The following is a 21,353-nucleotide window of genomic DNA, read 5'->3' on the forward strand; positions in this document are numbered from 1 at the left end:
GGGAGTCTTTTACGTGCAATGAGGAGTTCATGTTACAACAGATTGGACCATATTATTTCCATCTGAATCCTTCAACAAGCTCTGCCTCCAACTCATCCTCTTTAACTTATTTGCATTGTTATCTGGTGCACAACAGAGCCAGCATGAAGACTTATCAGAAATGTAATCTCTGTAAAACCCTATCTGCAGTCCATTGAGATTGGTTTTTTTGCTGAAGAAATGTGACAAAAAATTAACAGATGTTGCTCAGACCATTCAACGGGATGGGAATCAATTATGAACATTTTTGCTCCTACAGTCATCCCTTACTGCAAACGCATCTTAGGAAACCCTCTCCTGATCGAAATGAAAAAGCATTTCTTTGTAATAGAAGAATAATAAATGATAGCTATCAGCCTGCATTCTCTGACACGGCACTGGTCCGCAGAGAATTAAACTGCCACTGTACAGTTATATAAATGTTTAATTTTTTTCATCTTTGGCCACAGTAGGGTTGTCTGGAAATACATTATCGCTGCGGATGCCATCCCTCTCCAATTAGTGTGGCTGGCAGCGTGGAATGGGTAGGTGACCTCCACGTTCCCCTCCTCGTGGAGTCTTACAGGGTTAACTACGGCCATTTAACAGACTCTATCGAGAATTAATACAGCGATCAGCTCCTCTCCAGCAAAAAAAACCCAACAATCGGTGGCGCAGATGGCAAGAACTCTCTCTCCCCCATTTGACTCTTTTATGACAGCAAAACAAAGGCTTTTAATGATGTTTACCATGAATTGAATTAAACAGCTGAAGACCAGTTCATAATCACAGCATTTTGTTTTCATATCCTTAAGTCTTTTAGCAGTGGGGCTTCCAGTTGAGCCTCAGCTACAGCTTATCTCAAGATATAGCCAAGCGCCCCGAGGCTCCCCTGCGCCAGAGCACCAAACCGCATTCAGGCTTCTTAATTGAAAAAGACAGGATGTTTGCATAGGATGTTTGCATCCGTCAGACATTAAAAGCTACATTCATGCCCAAGTACAAACGACGGGCTTGGGCTCAGCTGAACTGCTCTGACTTCTTTCCTCTAGCTAATACCAGCCTGGTTCCTGCAGGACTTCATCCCTGCGCGTGGCGATGTGTAAGAGCTGAAAGCCCACCGCCTATCTGGGGAAAAGATGCAAACCCTCACCCACCAGCCCGAGCTAATCCCTCGTGGGATGCCCAGCTGATTGCCCACACGCTCTGCTGACCTTTCGGAAAAGTTGCCCAGACGGCGCCCGCACATGAGCTCCGGAGATGGCGAGCAGGGCGCGCAGGGAAAGGCGCACCAAGTGCCAGCAGGGACCAGCCCTGGGCACGGCACCGGTAATTCCTGCCCTAATCCCAACTCCGCCACTCGCTCGCTGTCAGGTGGGTGCTCATGGCCTTGGGTTTTCTGCCTGTGAAACAGAAGATAATCCCAACTGCTCACTTACCTGACAGGCGCGGCGTGAATATTAATTTATATCTACCCAGCACCCTGATGATGTACAGCATTATCCCCTGCAAGCGCTACGCATCCCTGCTGTGCACCCACTGAGGCAGCACCAGAGCCACCGACGGGGCATGTGGGGGCTGGGCGGGTGGTGGGCAGCCCCCAGGGCACATAGCAGTGGCTCACCTTGCTCAGGGCCCTGGGAACCCATGGAGGGGACGCTGGTGTTCAGCACGTCGTTGACGGCCGTGTCGCAGTAGAGGCCCCGCTGCACATCGTGCTCGCTGTCCGTCTGGTCACTCTCCTCATGGCCGCTGTCCTTCAGACTGTTCCCCTCCAAGTCCTTGAACGTGGAGCTGCTGGGGGAGACACAGTCATGACTTATTGGGTGGGACAAGGTGGCCCCCGCTGCCCCATGGTGTACAGGGAGACCTGCGGTGGTGGCACTGCTGCCACCACTCAGCCTCGCACCCTGCAGGGACAGGGAGGTCCCCTGCCATCCCAGCACCCAGCAGCAGGGCTGGAGCTGCTCCCCACACACACAGAGCTGGTGCAGGGAGGTAGGGGGGACACCCCCTGCTCAGCACCCTGAAACACAGCATCCAGCCTGTCCCGCCTGGCAGGCTGCCTCTGCCCATGGGGATGGTGTCAGCCATCTGCTCTGGGTAGTATGGAAGCTGAGAGTGAAGCAGGATTGGAAAACAAAATTTAAAATATATACACTGAATGAGCCGTTTCTATAACTCGGCTCGCTTAAGTCGTATTACCACATATTGAAGTTACACAGGATCTAAACCCTAATTTTTTAGGTTATAGGCCAAATCCTGGTTGTTTAAAGTTTGAAAACTAAGGTCTTCCTAGAAACTGGAATTCATTTTCATGATGACAATGCCATTCTTATTTTTAAAAATAACCCGGCAATGCTGCATCCAAGTTCTCACAGCCTTAAGGAGATCCGACACACAGTTGAACTCCTTGACATCCCCTGCAAGCACAGCCACTGCCGGGTAGACCTGAGCTGCTCCCAACTTCCCCCAAGGGCCAAGCAGCTTCATCACCCCACAGCCGCTAGGCTGGAGGGATGGAAGAGTTTCATTTCTGGCTGCATTTGGGATCCTTCTGCTGCTCACCACCATCCTGCAAGGGGTGATGCCCCAGGACACCCAGCAGCAAGTCACAGGGACATCTTGAGATGTGCCTTCCCCAGGTGGTACAGCCATCAGTGTCCCTGGGCAACCCACCCTGCGCCTCCTTCCACACCCAGCCTTGGCATGGGAAATCTGCATCCATCGGGGGGATCCACCTGCACCCACGGCTCCAAAATTTCTTGCTGGCTGATTTGGTGTGAAACACCGGTGGGTGATGCGGCCTGTGCTTCAAAGCCCCAAAGAGCTGGAGATTTTCATTACTTTGAAAAACCCTTTTGCGTCTCCACGGAAACCAAGCAGACCACCTACCATCTGATGCTTTGCAAAAGCACACAAGGGGGTAGCTCTGAAATACATATAAACTGGTAAACCTTCAAACATTACCTTTTAAACAAAGATGTCCCTGTTGAAGCCACTGACTTTGATTCCAGGTGACATCAAAGAATTTTAAGTTAAGAAAGCACTACAAATCTACAATTCATTTGTGTGTGCATAGATGAGCGAGAGGGGCAGGTAGACAACACAGGAAAAGTACAAATAGATTAATTAAAGTGCTGGATTTGAGGAGATTCACTCACCAAAGATAGAAGAGCTACAACATCTTCATAAAGGCAAAGGATGAAAATGATGCCACAGTATGTTACAGAAAATATTTTTTGTTCTTAGATGTCTGCACAGTGTTCCCAGCACCCGTTGTACTAAAGGTACAAGACAAAGGTAGAAAGCGAGGGGAAACACTGTCCTACATGGAGCTGCTGTTCACAATGCGCAGGCAACCCGTGTTACAATGCATTTATCTCCCCTGCAGTGAACCAGACCGTAATGCAGCAGCCACACGACATGTTTCCACGGCTGACACTTCTCTAAAGGATGGGCAGGTCTCAGGGAATCGGCAGCAGCAGCATTTCCCAAACAATACAGCCTCGGAGTAAGCCCTGCTGCAGCAGGCGGGCGCGCTGCTTGCCTTTATCTTAGGTGTGAACGAGGAAAGATTAATAGATTGGGTTTTTTCAGTATGGCTGAAGACTCTCCGGCGAGGGGCAGCATGACGCAGGCAAGCCATCCTCTCTCACAATCGCATTAGCATCATTAAACACCACGAGCCACGCAGGCAAATACACCTGTCCTTCCCTAGCTGAACCCAAGCTGCTTAAACAATGTGCTCACAGCTCCCTTACTCCTTGTATTTTTAAGATGTAAATAAATGGGATCTCAGCCAGGCAGATAATTGGATATTTTTACTGCTCAGATCAGATCTCAGCAGTTCAGGGCCGGCTCCTGCTCTCCGTTACACCCCTGCTGCCGTGATGGCTTCTGCAGAGCACCCTGGCACAACCCCACCGGGCACCGGCATGGACCCAGCTCGCTCACCGCACACCTCGGCCGGTCCCTGGGGAGGAGAGGGGAGGTGGGCAAAGAGCTGCCGGCCACCTCCTGCGCCCGCATCCTGCGCGGGGAGACGGCCCTCCAGCCCTGCGCGGCGGCCTCCTGACAGGTATTGATTGTGCTGTGTCAGTGCCTTTCCGTGCCTTGGCAATAGCCGGGGAGGCAGAGCCGAGCCTGCCCCACAGGGGGATGCTCACCTCTAGTTTAGCACAGCCCAGCGGGGTTCAGCCAGATAACCCCAGCGTTAACCTCCCAGAGACATTTCTTTGCCACCACTAAGCTCTGAGGATACCACTATTTATCTAAAGAGTTAAATTCCCCCAAGGGTAATTGCCAGGTTGCAACTGAACCGATATTTTCCTTTTTACCCATGGAAGAAAAAAGCCTCGCAAAGTGCTGTTTTGCCTCGGCATTCAACCTAAAACAGTGAGCGCATATCCAACCCAATTATCTGCCCCCAAACGAGAATATTTTTTTTCTTTTCCCCCGCCTCACATGGCAGGGAGATCTCACCATCCAGATCTATCATTTTATTCCTGTGCATTCAAATAGAATAAACTCTATGAATTTGAAAGTTGTCAGGGTAACAGCACTCCACCTAACTCACTGCAACTTCCCAGCGCGAAGGAGGAAAAGAAAAGAAAAAAACCCTTCCTTTATTGCAAACCAAGAGCAATGGGACATAATAGGAAGTAAATACTGTTTTTAAAATCAAATGATTACTCTGGAAACGTTTTGCATATTAAAAAAAGCAAGTCGTATATAACACAGTAAGGAAGAACATTAAATAATCAGGATTTGGCTGGGCAAACCCAAGTGCTTTCAAGCAAGCCTACGTACCTTTTTATTAAATGAGCTCTGCTGTTCACGTAGTTGGAATCAAAGGAGTAGTTTTCAGTCTGGAAGGAGGAAAAGAAAAGGGAGATGGTTACAAGTCTGATTTCCCCATGACTGGGAATGGCCAGGTTTGAACCCCACATAAGGGAAGGAGCATCTCGGCACGGGACAGACCCCAGCAAGCGGGACGGAGCCAGGCGTGGAAGATTCCAGTCCCTGTCGGTCTCGCCACCAGCTTTCACCAAAAAAAAAACAAGGCTGGCTGGTGACCGCAGAACAATTTGCAGAGAAGAAACAATGTGACTACGCTCTGTTACAAAACTAATTGCTTTTAATTCCCTGATGGACTCGGTTCTGTGTGTGTCAATTTGACTGAAAGTTCAAAAGGTATTTTTCTTATTAGTGTATAATTAACACGTTAAAATATTTATTGCATAGATATGTAAATGCCAGCAAGGTAATCCCCTGCTGGAGAATTTAATGCGGGCACTTTTCTTTGTTTTACATCATTTCATTTGCAGAGACAGTGGGCTCTGTTATTAATAAAAAAACAAACAATGGGCAACACGCTTAAAAGTTGGAGGGGAGTAAAAGCAGGGGAGAAAAGCCAATGGGTTTGTCATTTGCAAGCAAAACCCACTAACTTACTCCACACTTGACACACTAACTTTTAACCTGATTACACAGCCCCGGATTTCTGGTGCTCACAGCAGGTAAGCAACCGACAAAAGCAACCAAAAAGTAGAGAAGAGAGCAAGGTGTTAGCACTCTGGAGGCCACAGTTGGAGCCACAGGGTGGGATGTGGTGGGTGCTGCGTGGTACAGTATGGTGGGAGATGCACGGTGGGACTTGATGGGAGCTGAATGGTGGGATGCAGTGGCTGTTGCAGGGTGGGATGTGTGGGAGCTACGAGGTAGGATGAGGTGGGAGATGCATGGTGAGTCACAACAGAAGCCATGTCAGGGACACGGTGGGATCTGCATGGCCGGGCCAGGATCCTCCCTGGGCTTCAGGGACCCACGAGGAGGCAGATCAGGCACCCCAGTCCATCTGTCCCTCTACCCAAAGTCTGCCCAGATCTGCAGGGATCCCACCTGGGCTCCCACCAGCATCACTCCTGGGCTGGGGGACATTCTCTGCCCCTGCCAGACACCCCTGGCAGTGTTAGGGGTCGACCCTGTTCTGTCCCGCTTCCTCTGGGCTGGTAGCATCCTCCTCCTGGGACAGAAGCAGGGACAGTCACCTGTCCCAGCTGCCTGTCCTGGTTCCTCCTCACCCTGGCCCCGTGGCCACTCTCCTTCCCAAAGTGCCAATTTGGGATACTATGGCCTGTTTTTATGGCAATTATGAACATGGCAAAAATAAATGCATGCATCTTTAATGTCCCAATAAATAAAGGAAAGCAGAGTCTGCTGCTAACGTAATCACAATGGCAGGATGCAGGGAGCAGGGCTGCTGCAGCAGAGCCGAATGTGAAATCCAATCGTACCCCAGCAGAGGTTACACTGCTCTGCCAAGATAATAAAGCAAAGGCGGCGTTGGTTAAATGTGACCTTTTCTCAAATACAGCACAATGTCTAATTTACCAAACAGGAACCTCCCAGAGAGAAACATGCAAGGAGCTGCGAGCCGGGGGAGTTGGCCCAGCACTCAGCACAGCTCAGTTATTACTTTCACATAGTAATTACTGCTGGAGAGTCACGCAGGAGATTTACTGCACAAACTACTGGTCCCTGCAGTTCCTGCATCCTCAGTCCTGCTGGACGACTTTGATGGTTAGAGCTCAGGAGTAAATGGACACATGTATTTTTAAACTTTGTGATGCCCAAGACTTTAAACGCTGCAGAAAACACTGGTCCTGTGTTTATCCATCAATCCTGGCGCTGCCATGCCATGGGGATTGATGCCACCCCACAGCATCCCCCTCCAGCAGCCCCACGGAAGATCCCAGCCCTGCAAAGGGGCTCTGAGGGCAGCCAAGCAATGGAGCGCAGGACAGGAGGACAGGAACCAGTTTTAGAGCAATTCCTGCCCAGCAGGGAGCCCTGTCCACCACGCTGCACTGGTGCACGTGGCAATGGCTCCAGCAAGCCTGGAGCCTCAGCTGGCCCTGTCCCCACACCCCCAGCCCCACTGCCATGCCAAGCAGCAGTGTGAGACCCCCTGTACCCACCACTACTCTCTGATAAGATGTGCACTTCATCCCTATGGGCTCATCTCAGCCCTGGGAAAACGAGGAGAGGTGGCTGAGAGGACCCAGAGGGCAAATTGCAATATATGCAGGTACAACACAGAGCTTTAAAATGCTCAGAGCACTGTCGCTGCACGGCCCAGGCTTCAGGGGCCAAGGGATACCCAGGGCTATCCGCAGGGAATGCTCAACCAGTGCTGCCAAAACACCACCACAGGCTGAGGAAACACCACATGTATTGCCATCACATGTGCCGCAGCCCAGATACAGACACTAAATCCCCCTCTGACCAACATCACTGGGAGCTTTGCTGTTGATTTCTGACCAAAAAAGACGACCAAATCCTGGCTGAACTGAAACCATTCACTGACAAGCAAACTCCCATCACATCTGATGGACTGAGGTAACACCCTTCCCATGCAGACTCCCTGGTCCACGCGTCCCCCCTGCTCAGGATGCTCCACGTCACTAATGCAAGCAAGCGGGTTCCCGTGGGGTCAGTCACAGCATCCGTTCCCAAGCTTCGAATCCCCCACGCCATCAAAAGCAGCACGACTAATGCTAATTACTTCCAGATTTCGGACAAAACAAGGAGTGACATGGCCACAAGGATGGGAAATCTGCTTCCCTGGGACGAGGGTTTGCACCCTCGGCGAGAGCTGCCTGCCCTGCCTGTACTGGCACATTCCCGCCCGTGCATCAGGCAGCCCAGCAGTTTACGAGACCTCTCCTCAGCCATGGGATTATCCATCAAGGTTATCTAGATGCAGGCTAGGGGATCAAAACAGAAAAATAAAAAAGAAATGAGATTTTTCATGGAGAAGGGCTGCTTTATGGTTGCATTATTCAATCGAAGTTCACTTGATCTAATTCTAGTTCATCCTGCAAAGTGCAATTACTCACAAACAGAGGCAAAACAACAGCGAAGGAGAGTATCTCCAACATGTCAACATTTTAATTGGGAAAGGAACCGCTCCCTCTCTTAATGAGGCCCGAAGAACAAAGTTGAAGTACAAAAAAAGAGGGAAAAGGTAAGGCTGGCTGGCACCGATGAAAGTGCGCTCTTCATAAAGTGCATCATCAAGAGGCCAGCCCTCATCTTCTTCATTATTTTGGCAAAAGCGATCAGATCGCTGCTTTCTCACTGATCAGCTTTGCTCCTCCAGAAATCAAAGGGAAGCCCAGCCTCCAGCCCAGCCTCCCCTTTCCATGTCCAGAGCTGGGTATGGCAAGGACCTCCCGAACAGCACTGCCAGTTCTGATCTCCTGCTCATCATAACACAAATAAAAGATGCTCGCACTTGTCAGGATCAGACCCTCAGCCTCTGTGCTACAAATACACAATAAATTCAAGACACTGGGAAGCGCTGAATAACACCTAGCATAACGTCTGTGGTCTCAGCCTTCACTTCTCTCGGAGGAAAGAAACCCTGCTGTCCTCCAGGCTTGGGATTTGCTTTCCAGATGCAGGAGTGTTGGTGTCAATGCCATCAAAGAGAGAGGCCTGGCTCAGCACGCAGCTTACCAGTGCCTAATTTGAAAAATGCTTTTAACTGCTGCCTTAGCAACACAAATATAAATATAACAACAGACACACTCAGAATCGAGCAATCAGCAGGGAAATTTTAAACTCCCCCCCCCCCCCCCCCCAGTGGTTGCTTTTAGTTGAGGACTGCCAATTCCATTAAATTAAAAAAAAAAAAAAGACATACAAACATCAGGACAACTCTTCTTGACCCGGACATCGGGAGGTGACTTCCCTGTTAGGAAAAGGTCTGGCAGCAACAGAGCACTGCTCTAACGACTGCTCACTCTCTGCCTTAGAAACAGAAATAAACCCCAGAGGATGCAAAGGTGGTTTAAGAGGAATTAATGCAAGTGCCAGCAGAAAGGTCAGCAGGCTGCAGCAACTCCAGGCACGACCACCGCTGTGGACTGATGGAAAAATAGAGGATTCTGGCTAGAGTCGGTCCCCAGGGCGGGGGGGACATGTCCCGGGCTGTGCCAGGCGGCTTGGCTCAGCGCACCCATGTCCCTGCCAGCCTGCCTGCCTCAGGGTGGATGCCCAGGATTGGGCTTTTTCTCACTCTTCCCTCTTTTCAGCTATTTCCAATGTTGGTTTTTTCAAACCAAAGTCTGTGGAGGTGAAAATCCAGCTTTCCCTGCTGTGTCTGGATCCAGACTCTCGGTGGAGGATTTGGCTCCTTGGTCCACACATCAGGCCCCCGGCAAAGTCTGTGGTTGTTTGAAGCTGGACCCATCTCTCCTGACCCGAAGTGACAGGTATCCATCCCTCCGCCAGCCTCCGCCTTGGAAGATAACTCCAAAGCATCCCAGTGTGAGGTTTTTTGCCCTTCTTCTCACTTCAGGGTGAAAACATTTCTATCTTTCTACAAATTATTGTAAACCTGCTGCAACCTCCTGCCAAAGCATGTAGGGACCCTTCACAAAATCAGCTTCATAAAAATGACACATTTAGCACCACTTTTTCAGGGTTATCCCTTGAGCCTTTTTTTTTTCCCCTACGTGCCTTGTTAATAAAGCTTGCATGTCACCCTTTATTATTAAAAAACAAAGCGGACCTTTCTCCAAGGCTGCAATGTGCATCTCTCCTTTTGGGTTTCAGAAAATGCTCTCGAAACATGCAATGGCTCCTCATCCTCTGAATCAAGCTGCTCATCTTCACCAGGAGCACCGGTCTGACCTTTCCTCTGTGCTGCAGGCATCACTGGGGACCACAGAAATGGCAAATCATTCCCAAAAATCCACTGGGTCTCCCCGGTGGGAAGGGCAGAGCTTGTAAGACCACTTCTCCTGGTCCTCCTGTATCCTCAGTCCTGTCCTCCATGGGCCACTCAATCACAGGCTCCAGCATCTGCAATAAAACTGTTGCTGCCTGTTAGGAGATCTCACCAGTACTTAATTCTTATGGTTTGAACTATATTGCGGGTGATATAGAATTCATGCAAATTAAATAAAAACACTACAGCTGCACGGGGGAGACAGGGAAAATTTCAAAGTAGAGACCAGGTCAAATGAAGTATGCATCAGCAGTGAGGGAAATATCATTTAGCAAGCTGCTTATTTACCTCATGGGAAATAAATAAGCAGTCCGAGACTCCTTCCTGACGGGAGCAGGCACTGTACAAATCCCCACTGAACACCAAAACCTAGCCCCGCGGCCCTGAGAAGAAGAGTCCGGGCTCGTCGTGATGCTCTCACACCCAGCAACGCAGCTGGTCTCTCTCCCCACACCAGCAGGAGACTCATCAGATGCAGCTCGGGGCTGGGACCAGATCTCAAGGGACATCAGGAGAGGTTTTCCCCCATCGTGTATGATGCCACATAATTAGCCCCTGCACTACTGGCTACTGATGAGGACACTGCTGCCTCAGAGCATCGGTCAAAGCCCAGGAGCAGTGGCTGCAGACCAGCCTGGATGTGCACTGTGGTGCCTGACCCACGCCTCCTTCCCTGCGCTCACCACCAGCTCCACTCAGGCGCTGCCGGCATCAGCAACATCTGCAATAGTGGGCGAGGGTCCCGAGCACTGCGGCTGCAGCCTGGGAAGACGTAGCAGAAAACAGACCCGTATTTCCCAGCTCCTCACTCTCCAGCACTGACAGGACCTGGCATGGTGGGTATCAGAGATGTGAGAGCAGCACCAGCCCCAGGCTCTGGGGTAAACATCCACGCAAACTCTACCCAAGCAGCTACTGGCGCTTCCACCATGCAGGAAAGTCAGCAAACGCTGAGGACATGGTGGGGCAAGCGATGCCTGTGTCACCCCATGGAGCCCATCACCCTCCCCTCCGACAGCCAAGCCGTGCTGTGGCTCAGGGACCCCCATGGGGTCAGGGACTTTGGAAAGGACCCAGCTGACCACCGGTCCCCTTCTGCAGCTCCAGCCTGCTCCATGGGCACTGGAGCACATGCCAGGGGAGAGGGGCTGAGGGATGCACCTCTGCTGTGTCAACAGCTCCAGGCAAGACAGAAAGTAAAAGTGAAGCAATTCGGCTCTTATTGAGCACCATTTAAGAGTCAGTCACCTGGAGGAGCTGGAAAGGTTAAAAGGATCTGACCTCTGGCACCTCCCTTTGCAGCCATCTCCCGACAGCCCAGCTCCCTGCTAAAGCCTGTAATACAGGAGATTGCAAACTGTAAACTAGCAATATAGTGTCTCTGAAAAAGTAAGTGCATTTAGCATCTGATATTGATGTTTTATAATTAGATGTAATACAGCAGATCATTTTCCTGCCCTTGATCAATGAAACCAGGGTCGGGTTTGGGGTTGGGCTTTTTTGCAGACACTGATTGCTGCCTAAACCAAATGGAGCAGTGCCTCGCTTGGTTCAGCAGGAACGAGCAGAGACGAGGATGTGCAAACACAGCATCCATTTAGATTTACTATCCCCGAAATATAAACAGAATATTTATTTCTGACCTTTTAAGCACTAATTCCAAATTTAATGAGGTACAATGAACATTCCTCAGAGCCGGACTCCATGGCTGCTTAACACCACCGACCCTCTAATTACTACTGTAGCTTAAATAAAGGGCATTTGGTTCTGATGGACATTATTAAACACCGAAGGAACTGAGTCCAGCCTCCATTTTCTCTTGATGAAATAAAAAGCATTGCAGAGAAATCACTAGGAGAGTTCATCCTTTAGCATCACCCCGTTCATCAGAATGAGCAGAAGTATCAAACCAGACTGTATTACGGCGCTGGCATGCCCACTAATCCGCACTGAACTCCTGTCCCCTCCCCAAATAAATACAGGCTTTGTCATTTTTTATCTGAAAATGGATCAGAAGCAGGAGGAAGGGAGCTGCTGTGATGTGATTTTGAAAAAGGGTACAGGATTAGAAACCCAGATTGAATCCCAAGAGAAGCAACACACAATGAAGCCATAATTACACTCCTGAAAGCCACAAATAGTGTCACCCGGTTGAATTTGTCAACATATCAGAAATCTACAGTATGGTTATGAAGGGCAAAAATGCAACAATAAAAAACCTGCCTCACATTCAAATGGCACCTATAACCCAAAAGCTCTTTGGTGGCTGTGACACAGAGGTCCCTCCAGCAGCACCACCAGGGCAGGCACCTGCTCGGCACCATCCCCACAAAACTGATCGAAAAGCAAAATACTGACCCAAAAGGGGAGCATGCTTTCTAGGGGAGAGCATACAGATACCCTCCCTGCACGTGAGCAGCCAGGAGGTTAGCGATGCCCCAGCAGCTGGCCAGTGCCCCCGAGACTGGGACTGGAGGGATTTGGGAACAGCAGGAGCAATGCCTCCCTCCCATGTGCCCACCCAAGGGCACAGGACGAAGTCGCCAGCCCCCCTGGGGCACAGCCTTCTGCACAGTGGTGCTGCCTCAATACACCCAGGAAAATTCCCTGCAGAGATATAATAACTAATAAACCTAATAAAAGGGTTTTTTCCCCATCACCTGTGCCTGGGACTTTCAGATATGTAATGGATCCATGCATGCAGCTTCCAGTGTGGACTACACCCCTCCCTAAGTAGTGCGAGAAACAATCTGGATCTAATCAGCAGCCCCAGGGTAATGGGGCATGACTTACAGATTTGTTAAAAAACCTTTCAGAACTGTCCTTTCCCTGCCTCCTGCCATTAGGAATGAAAACAAATATAACAGAGGAACCTTTTTTTAAATGTTCCCATCTCTAGGGCTAAATAAAACTCCTTGTCATTCACCTTCTGGAGCGGCAGGTCAGACCGATGCATTTTGTAGGGAACAGGAGAAATCACAGATTTGTCACTGCAAAAAGAGAAAAAAAAAGAAAAAAAAAAGAAAGAAAAAAAAGAAAAACCAAAAATCATTGCAGCTGAGTTAAAAATAGAGAAGGCGTGAGATGCTGCTGCCAGCTCGGCACATCGGAGTGACGGGATGCTCGGGCAGCCGCCACGCCGGCTGCATCCCTGAACGCACACAAGCCCCGGGGCAGGTGGGGGGCACACCACAACGGTGCCGGGTGCCAAAACAGAGCCAGGCTCAGCTGCTGCCCCACCGCCGAGGGGCACCTTGCTCTGCTTCTGCATCCCAGAGGAGACGGAGACACCCCCAAGGCTCCCTGGGGTGGTGGGCGAGGGGGCTGGCAGCTGCAGCCAGACCATTTCCCCGCTCAGTGGCTTAGCAGACACAAGTTTGGCCAGGGGTACCGAAACCGGTGCAGCGGCGGGCGGCAGCCCCGGGGGCAGCCAGGGAGGGCAGGATGGGCGCATGGGGACTTCGGCCCTGCCCCATGTCTCGGCGCAAGCCCCGTTTCTTCTGATTTTGGGGCAAGCAGCGAGCGCTTCCCGTATCCCCTACACACCCCACAGGTGTTTTCATCCTACAGCTTCACCAAGGCCTGATCCGGTCCCATGTGCACCCCCGGCACATGGCCATGTGCACCCACACCCGGCTCTGGAGTGCAAGCTCCACACCAGCAGCTCCTGCCTGGCTCCGGCAAAAATTCCCCAGCACTGCTGGATAATAAAACTGAGGCGAACAGTGCCCCGTGTGCTCATCATGCTGTCATTTACATTGTTTATCTGTAATTGCACGGAAAGGCTTGCAATCAGGATAGCCTTGGCCAGCACCCGCTCTAAGCCTCAAGGGGATTTTGCTCACAATGAAATTATTTATCAAAACCATTTTCCCCGATTTTAATTTTTTTCCCAACTTGGGCAGGAAAATGCAGCTCTCCAGCCCACAAAATTACCCTGCAGCCAGGGGAGTGACTGGGACCCTGAGCAGGACTGGCCCTCCCGGCTCTGCCATCGCCACTCACTGCACCACGCACACAGCCCGGCGGGGAGGTGGGATGCAAAGGGCACGGCACAGCTCAGCCCGGCTCCACTCCCCCCAAAACCTGCTGTCCCCCAAAAGGTGTCACACTGGCTCCAGCAGCCTTGGGGACATGCCAGCACCCGTCCAAAGAGCCCTTCCTCCCCCCTGAGCCATGCTGCCAGCTCGGAGGCACCAGGAAACTGAGGAATTTAGCCCAACAGGAGCCTGTTTTCTCCCAGAATAAACTGTAGGGAAATAAATGATAATAAAGCACCCGCCGGGTTAGGGGATCTCTGCTCCCGCAGTCACTGGATGCCCCTCTCCTCCCCACACTGCCCCCCCCCCCAGCCCGACAGCCACCCCACACTATTAACAGCCTGGTAAAAACAGCCTGTTGGTTATTACAAAGATGCCAAAACCTTACTACTTCTTGTTCCTTCCAGTTAATGTACCATAGCCGAGGATGAATTGCTATTACAACGAACTAAAAATAAAAATGTTTCAGAGGCCGTAATTGGCTTGTCTTGTTGGGCTTTTTAAGGAGCCAAAGTACCAGTTCCAGGCTATTAGCCCTAAGGTTGTAGGAGAACGGTATAAAATATTTCTTCATTAAAACCCTACCTTCTCCACAGAGGTGTTTTTCTTTAGGGCTTTCTTCCCCCTTTCCTTTTTTTTTTTTTTTTTTTTTTTTATTCTTGCTTTTTTAAAAGACTTGTGTTATCAAATAAGCTTTAGTTAAAAGAGGACTTCGGAAGCCCAGAGGTGATATAAATAGACAGGGCTCGGTGCAGCTGGAGAACCAGCCAGAGCCTTCACTCATCTATTCAGGTCACTTTTCTACAAAACTTACGTAATATTCCTCAGTCACATCTGTAATGTTGGACCGTTCTTAATAATCAGCACCAAATCTCGCAGTCCTCGGGAAGACGGTGCTCTGTGCCAGCAAGCACCCAGCCCACCGGCACAGGATGGGGACCACCACCACCGCAGGCTGCAGACCCTCTACCAGGCGGCCAGGGGTGCCCCAGCTGCTCCCTGGAGGGGGTACAGCAGAGGGTTTTTTTTCGTTTTTGAGGCCCTTCGGTGCTACTTGGTTCCTAGGAACCTTAGTTACCACCATTACTCAGTATCGGCAACAAACCCAAGAAAACCGGAACCATTTATTCAGCAAAACCCTTCTTTCAAAAGAAGCAGATGCTCTGCTGAGCGAGGACTTGGCAGCTCGGCACCAGCCATCCTGATGAGGATGGTGACGATGCACCAGCAAAACAAAAATTCTTTATGGTCACAACTTTAAAATCAGCTGTAAGTCCTGCCGCTTGCAGAGCCCGCTCTGACCGACGGCAGCACCTTGGGGCTGCCCTCACCACTCGCACGGAGCCGGGCATGGCAAAGAGCTCTGACAACGGCTCAGAGCGGCGTGCCATTAAATTAAATAATAATAATATTGATAAGGATGATGACCAGTCTCTAGATAACACTGCACAACCAGGGAAACTCAGCAGAAGAATTACAACAGAGCCTTTTACTTTCTGCTTTTGCGCAAGAAGGAGGATGACACGTTTCTTTGAAATGACAACCCAACAGTTATTTACTACTTTGATTTTGTGATTTGAAGGTTGCTGTTAGAAGAAGACTATTTCTGTTAGGTACAATTGCTATTTTTTGATAGTGTCTAGGCAATACCTTGTTAAAAAGGGCAAAACAACAGTTATTAATTACCCTAATTAACCCAATTCATAAGACACATTTGTGTGGCTGTCATGACAACTGCTTTGACTAACTTGCCAAGAATAGCTTAGCTGTCCATTCAAATAAATCCCTGATAATTACTAGTCTAGTTTACTGGGCTTCTGTGATAATAATAATTAGTGCTACTGTACAAAAGGTCACGCTAAACAGTTTATGAATGATGCATTTTGCATGGTGATTACATGAGTCACGCAGCATCCAGCAAACAGACGCAGCCACGTTTCCAACGTGGCAAGAGGCGATTAGATGGGAGCCTGTGGCTGCTCTGCCTTCAGACAGCACGGCGGGCCGAGAGGGAGAAGTCATTAAGGTCAGAGAAATAACCAAGGAGAAGCTGGGTGAAGCTGGGACAGCCACCGACCTGCCTCCTCAACAGCCAGGGTGTCCTTTCGTCCATCTGTCCACCCAGCCACCACAAGCCAGGAGGTGGTACCCTACTTCTAACGAAGGCAGTGGTAGAGACACCAAAAAGCTTCCAAGCCTGCCCTGTCGCATGGTGGTATCTCACCTCGCCACCTCATTCCCCACCCCCGGCAATGACAGATAACCATGGGTCACCCCTCTGGTTTTGACATACTTCCTCATTAGTAGGTTTCAGGATCAACCACAAACGTGGGGTCAGGTCACCAGGAGCATCACGAGTCAGGGCTGAGCAGCCTCAGCCCTCTCAGTCTCCATCTCTGCTGGAAGAACCCCTCCAACCTGTGGTTTGGGTCTCCCCATGACCACTCGCAGCTCCAGCAGACCCTGTGGGTGCTGGCTGTCCTGCGGGCAGCAGGCACTGCTCAGCCCAGCATCACTGCTCCTGCGGCTGCTGCAGGCGCCAGAAGAAAGGCTGCCTCCCCCCGTGGAGGGGGCTATGCTTTCATACACCTTCACCGCAGGAAATCCTGGGCCGCCAAATGCCATTTTTCCTTTGCTGAGGTTTGTAGGTGAAAACTGATCCGTGGGATTCCCTCTGGCTGCACCTATACAGAGGCAAGAGGGGACGGGACCGCAATGCGCCAATGCTGCAAAATCCTGCAAAAGCCCAGGGCAGGCAGGGCAGCAGGGCAGGGATGGAGGCAGCACGCTCACATTTAATACAGAGGACAGCTGCCAGCTCCATGGAAATCTATGAAATCACCCCATTTAAAATAAATTCTGATTAAATACCACATATGGTCCTTATTGTCTGTCCCTTGTTACCTATCACAAGAGGCATCTGCATGTAAACAGGGTCTTAATCTGCAAATATTTGTCTGCTACAGAACTCTCCTCCCTCACCCCCACCTGAACTTGCAATTATTCTTATTGATTGACTTTAAGAGAGCACCATGCACATGCCTCGAGCTGCCACGCACCGAGCAAACAAGGGAACAACACCAGGCTCCGCTGTAATCATTACCGGGGCGAGCAATTGCCCTGTCACACATGGCAGGTTATGGCTTCAGACTGGAGGCAGCAAGGCCAGATGAACGCTTAAAACGTCATTACAGTGTGAAAAGCGAGGATGTAGAAATGACACCTCCTTTCTCAACAAATCTGTTCCCGGAGCATCTCCCAGCTCTGCGGATATTTCATCTCGTTAAGCCTGAAGAGCCGGCATAGCCCTTGGAGCAGGGACGCAGGCTCGCGGCCACTTTGCCTGCCAAAATAAGCTCTGAAGAGGACGTCTTCAATCTGGGGGAAACTGGATTTGAGGTCCCGAGAAGGATTTCAGCACTGGAGCCTGAGCCCAGGCTCGCTTGCGCAACACCCGCAGCCCTGGCTGAAAGCGTGCGTGCTAGAAGACCAGGTGCTGTTATCAGACCAACGAGGGGAAATTAGGGAAACCTGATGCTGAGCAGAACCTTCCCCAGTTTTCCCAAGTGAAGTTTGCAGCTCAGTTCAATATGTTAGTGTCTAATGAAGGTTTCCCCCATACTCTGCAGGGTATAATCATTCTCCTCTTAATGAGCATGTGTTAACGGCATATTAATGCTGACAACAACTAAGTGCAGAGAACAAGAGATGAACATATTCCAAAATTCATCTCTTTTTTTTCTGAACAAAGGAATCCATCGCACGGCTGAGCAAGCCCCAGCCCGGCGGGAGCCCACGGCTCCCACAGCGATGCCGCCGGCTCTGGTCCAAGGGCTCACCACGGGATGCAGAGCCTGGATGGGACCACGGCTTTGGTCTCTTGCTAACCCAACCCCTGCAATTAAACCGATGTACAGGGAAGGATCTCAGCCCAAGCGTGGTACCTCCCCCCAGAGAGGGGACACAGCCACAGTGGGGCTGAACAAGAAAGCAGAACTGCTTGCAAATGTCTGGAAAAGCGTTTCACTGGGCAGACAGGTTCGGATACTGTCTCTAAGCCAACAGCCGTGTGGATTTGATCACTAAATGTCACTGAAGCTGGGCCCCTGCCAGAGCATCCAGATGTGAATCTGAATATGAAAAGTCCAGGAGGGAGCAGGTGATGGGAGACGCAGGCGCAGGCACCGAGCCCCATCCCGGTGCCGCTGTCCCAGCCCATCTGGGTTTGCGTGAACAAGTTTACATAAGCTCGCAGGCATGGAAAAGAACACACACAAAATGGGTGTTTTCCTGTTTTTTCATCTCTGTTTGTGAAGGCAGCTCCCAAAACCCTGACAGCTTCCCACAAGTAGCATCAATCCGCCCCGCGGGTGTGCTGGCCGCTGCCAGGCGCTGCAGGGAGGCGCGGAAGCCTAATACCCTAATTGCCTGACTCCCGTGTGCTCCCACCAGCGCATACACTTAGGTTTCCAGATCGATAATCAATGCTAGAATCAATAACAGGGAATTTAGCTACATTATAAAAACAGTAAAATCAGCCAATACTGAGAAATGACTATTGAGTCCTGTGTTTTCTGTACTCACTTAGTCTAATAATGGTGAATGATATTTTCCAAGTACATTATTCAGCAATAAAACCACCGAATTATTTGATCTCTTTCTAACCTTTATGATTCTAAGCACTCTTTTTGACCCAGATTGAATGAGGCAACATCTGCAGAGCCTTTCACAAAATTGTACTCAGCATGCACTATAGTAGGTCCGCTGCCAAAGATAAATGTTATTATTTTAAAGCCATCATCCTCCTAATAGATGAGCAAACACACTGCATTAGCATAGCCTGCAGAGCTCGAGCACGGGTGAGAAAATGCCAGAGGGTTTTCGCTTAATGGAATTTTACATACCTGACTTAGGATGGGTTAATGCAGTCTACCAACACGGGAATTTTAAAACCTGCCCTGTGGCATACACCTGCCATTACAAAAGATGGTATAATCTGACAAGCTCCAGATCCCCGTGAGAACCACGAAGGATTCACGTCCAGATCTCCAGTGGCCAACAGGGCATCAAGACAAGGACCTCGTCTACATGGCCCCACAACATACAGACCTACGCTATCTACCACAGCCCCACACGATGTATCGGGTGTAAGGAGGAGGAGCGGCTGGGGTTACCCGCAGCGTGCTGAGGGTTTCCATCCAAGGGTGTACAAAGTGCAGTATCTGCGATGCACATCTGTCCACTGCAGCATTAGCACTTGCCGCATGCAAGCCTTCACCAGCCTAACGAGAACTCACCGTAATCCTGTGTTAAACAGGAAGGCACTTCAAGGCTAAGTGCTAATCACTTGTTCAGCTGACATAAGCCATTACTTCACTCCAAATTTAGACCAGAAACTTGAGGGAGACACTGAAGCAATGATGCTGTGGTCTTTTCTCCAGCAAACCCTCCAACAGGTGCCACAGGCAAGCTCTGCCCCAAAATGAACAGCGAAATGGGGAGCCATCCACGGCCTCAGTGCCACTTTGCTGAGCCCTGGGTGATGCTCCTCTGGGGACAGCAGGAACTGGGACCACAGGGGACCCCAGGAGACAACACACACTGCAGCCCTGTGAGGGTAGGGCTGCCTGCAGAGCACCCCATTCATCACCAATTCAGAGCATGCTCTAATTTAAATTATAATTACACTTATAAGTACACAGATTACAACTATTTATGCTACAAATAAGACCATCCTGTATTTTAATTAACAGAAAATGATTGGAACTCAACTATAGTCTCTGCTGGGAACAATATCTAATCATTTATTGAAGCAAGGCCATGTGCCCAGCCCCGTAGGCAGCCTGGCAGGGAAGGGGGAGCAGGCAGGGCTGGAGGTCCCCCCATCTGAGCCCTCGCATGGGAGCAGGACCCACCATCAGAGGGGGTCACAGGAGAGGTCTCCCAGGAGAGATGGAGGGCTCACGGCTGGTGAGCCTGCAGGCAGAGCCTGTGGATGGAGGCAGGCAGGGGACGAAGGGCAGGCAGGGCTCTGCCCTTCCTGGCTGATGGGAATTTAGGAAAGACCCCAGCAGGACGCCCTCAGTGAGGGCAGGAGCCCAAGGACCTGGGAGGGCACCTGGCTGATGAGCTTCTCTGGCTCAAAGTCCTCAGGAGGGACTTCAGGAAATGGCAGCTGGAAAATATGGCTCGAGCAGATGCGCATGAGGTTGTTAGTGCGCTTGGCCTCAAGGATGCCTTTGCATGCAGCATGTGCTTTATGCAAAGCGAGCGACGGGGAGAAACCACAGAGTTCAAATCGCTCAATACAACAAGAGTTCATTTGGAAACTAATATAAGAAAGGCCATAAGTAGCATGCAAGACCACCCTTTTGTCGTAATTAAAAAAAAAACTTACTATAAATCTTCCGTAATTTAAGGGAAAATTCTTATCTGCCATGTAAATATATGTGCCGGAGCTTTTTTTATAGACTCAACAAGTAAGAGTTATGCATCAGAAATATGCATCAGAAATTCAAATTTATGGAGAGGAAAACAAGACGCGCCTCTCTATTTTCAGTAAAAGTGAACCATAAAACCCAAACCAGTAAGCATAAAATCAAATGAGATATATATATGGTTATATGACATATTACATACTTATTTGCATAATTAGGTACAATATGTAACAATTCTATACACACTTTTTATATGCTTATAAATATATCATGTATATCATACAGTGTATAGCATATAACAGATAATATATAACAAATAATATAGAGAATGCAATATATAATGATATAACCATATCCATGTTGAGCACTCTAGGTGTTGCTATCAGCGGAGAAGGGTTTTACTGTTAAACACAGCTTGGCTCCTGCCACCACACCACACAGCGGCTTCTTAACTCCTCCCCAGGCTCCTGCAGCGAAGCCCCTTGGTACCACCCAGCCGGGACCCCACTGTGGGCTGGAAAACCCTTGGAAAATCCCAAGAGAGGAGCCAGGATGGGGTCACAACCCCATATCACCCGTACAAAACATACAAGGATTAGTGGTGGACTTGGCAGTGCTAGGTTTACAGTTGGACTTGATAATCTCAAATGCCTTTTCCAGCCTCAGCGATGCTGTGACAAGCCAAAGCTGTTGGACTAAAGGCTCGCCTAAGCCACCGCGCAGCGAGCGCGGCCATCAGTGAGGGACGTAGTTAAACGTGAATGGGAGCCGGCGTGTTTATCTCTGTTGCAAGGTATTCAAATGAACTTTTCCATACAGAGAGCTCGGAGCGATTACATTAGGACACGTCTAATTTGGTTAGGCTGACCTCGGAATGGAATCAAAAGCTGCTGATTTCCATAATGTCGGCCTCTGACGCTCGGGGAGGTCAGGGGATGTGCGGCGATACACAAAACACTTTGGGAGTAGTTAAGCTGAGGGATTTGCTGGGACTCGTGATTTCGGGGGCGTATTTGGAGCGAGCAGGGAGCACAGCTGGGGAGGTTGGGGTCCCCC

At 50.0% G+C, this 21,353-nt stretch overlaps 1 protein-coding gene across 2 annotated transcripts in view; it reads right to left on the reverse strand.

Moving 5' to 3' along the window:
- Window positions 1–21,353, reverse strand: part of PCDH19 (protocadherin 19) — a 56,579-nt gene that overhangs the window by 23,462 nt on the left and 11,764 nt on the right. The window contains exons 3-4 of one of the 2 annotated variants that reach the window (XM_080366057.1): window positions 4,831–4,889; window positions 1,643–1,815 (exon numbers count right to left, since the gene is read on the reverse strand). In XM_080366057.1, coding sequence (XP_080222183.1) covers window positions 1,643–1,815; window positions 4,831–4,889 — 232 coding nt within the window. The remainder of the gene's footprint in view (window positions 1–1,642; window positions 1,816–4,830; window positions 4,890–21,353) is intronic. The other variant, XM_080366058.1, reaches the window with a different exon arrangement.

This window comes from Falco punctatus (genome assembly GCF_963210335.1).
Source record: "Falco punctatus genome assembly, chromosome: 15".
NCBI classification, from domain to species: domain Eukaryota; kingdom Metazoa; phylum Chordata; class Aves; order Falconiformes; family Falconidae; genus Falco; species Falco punctatus.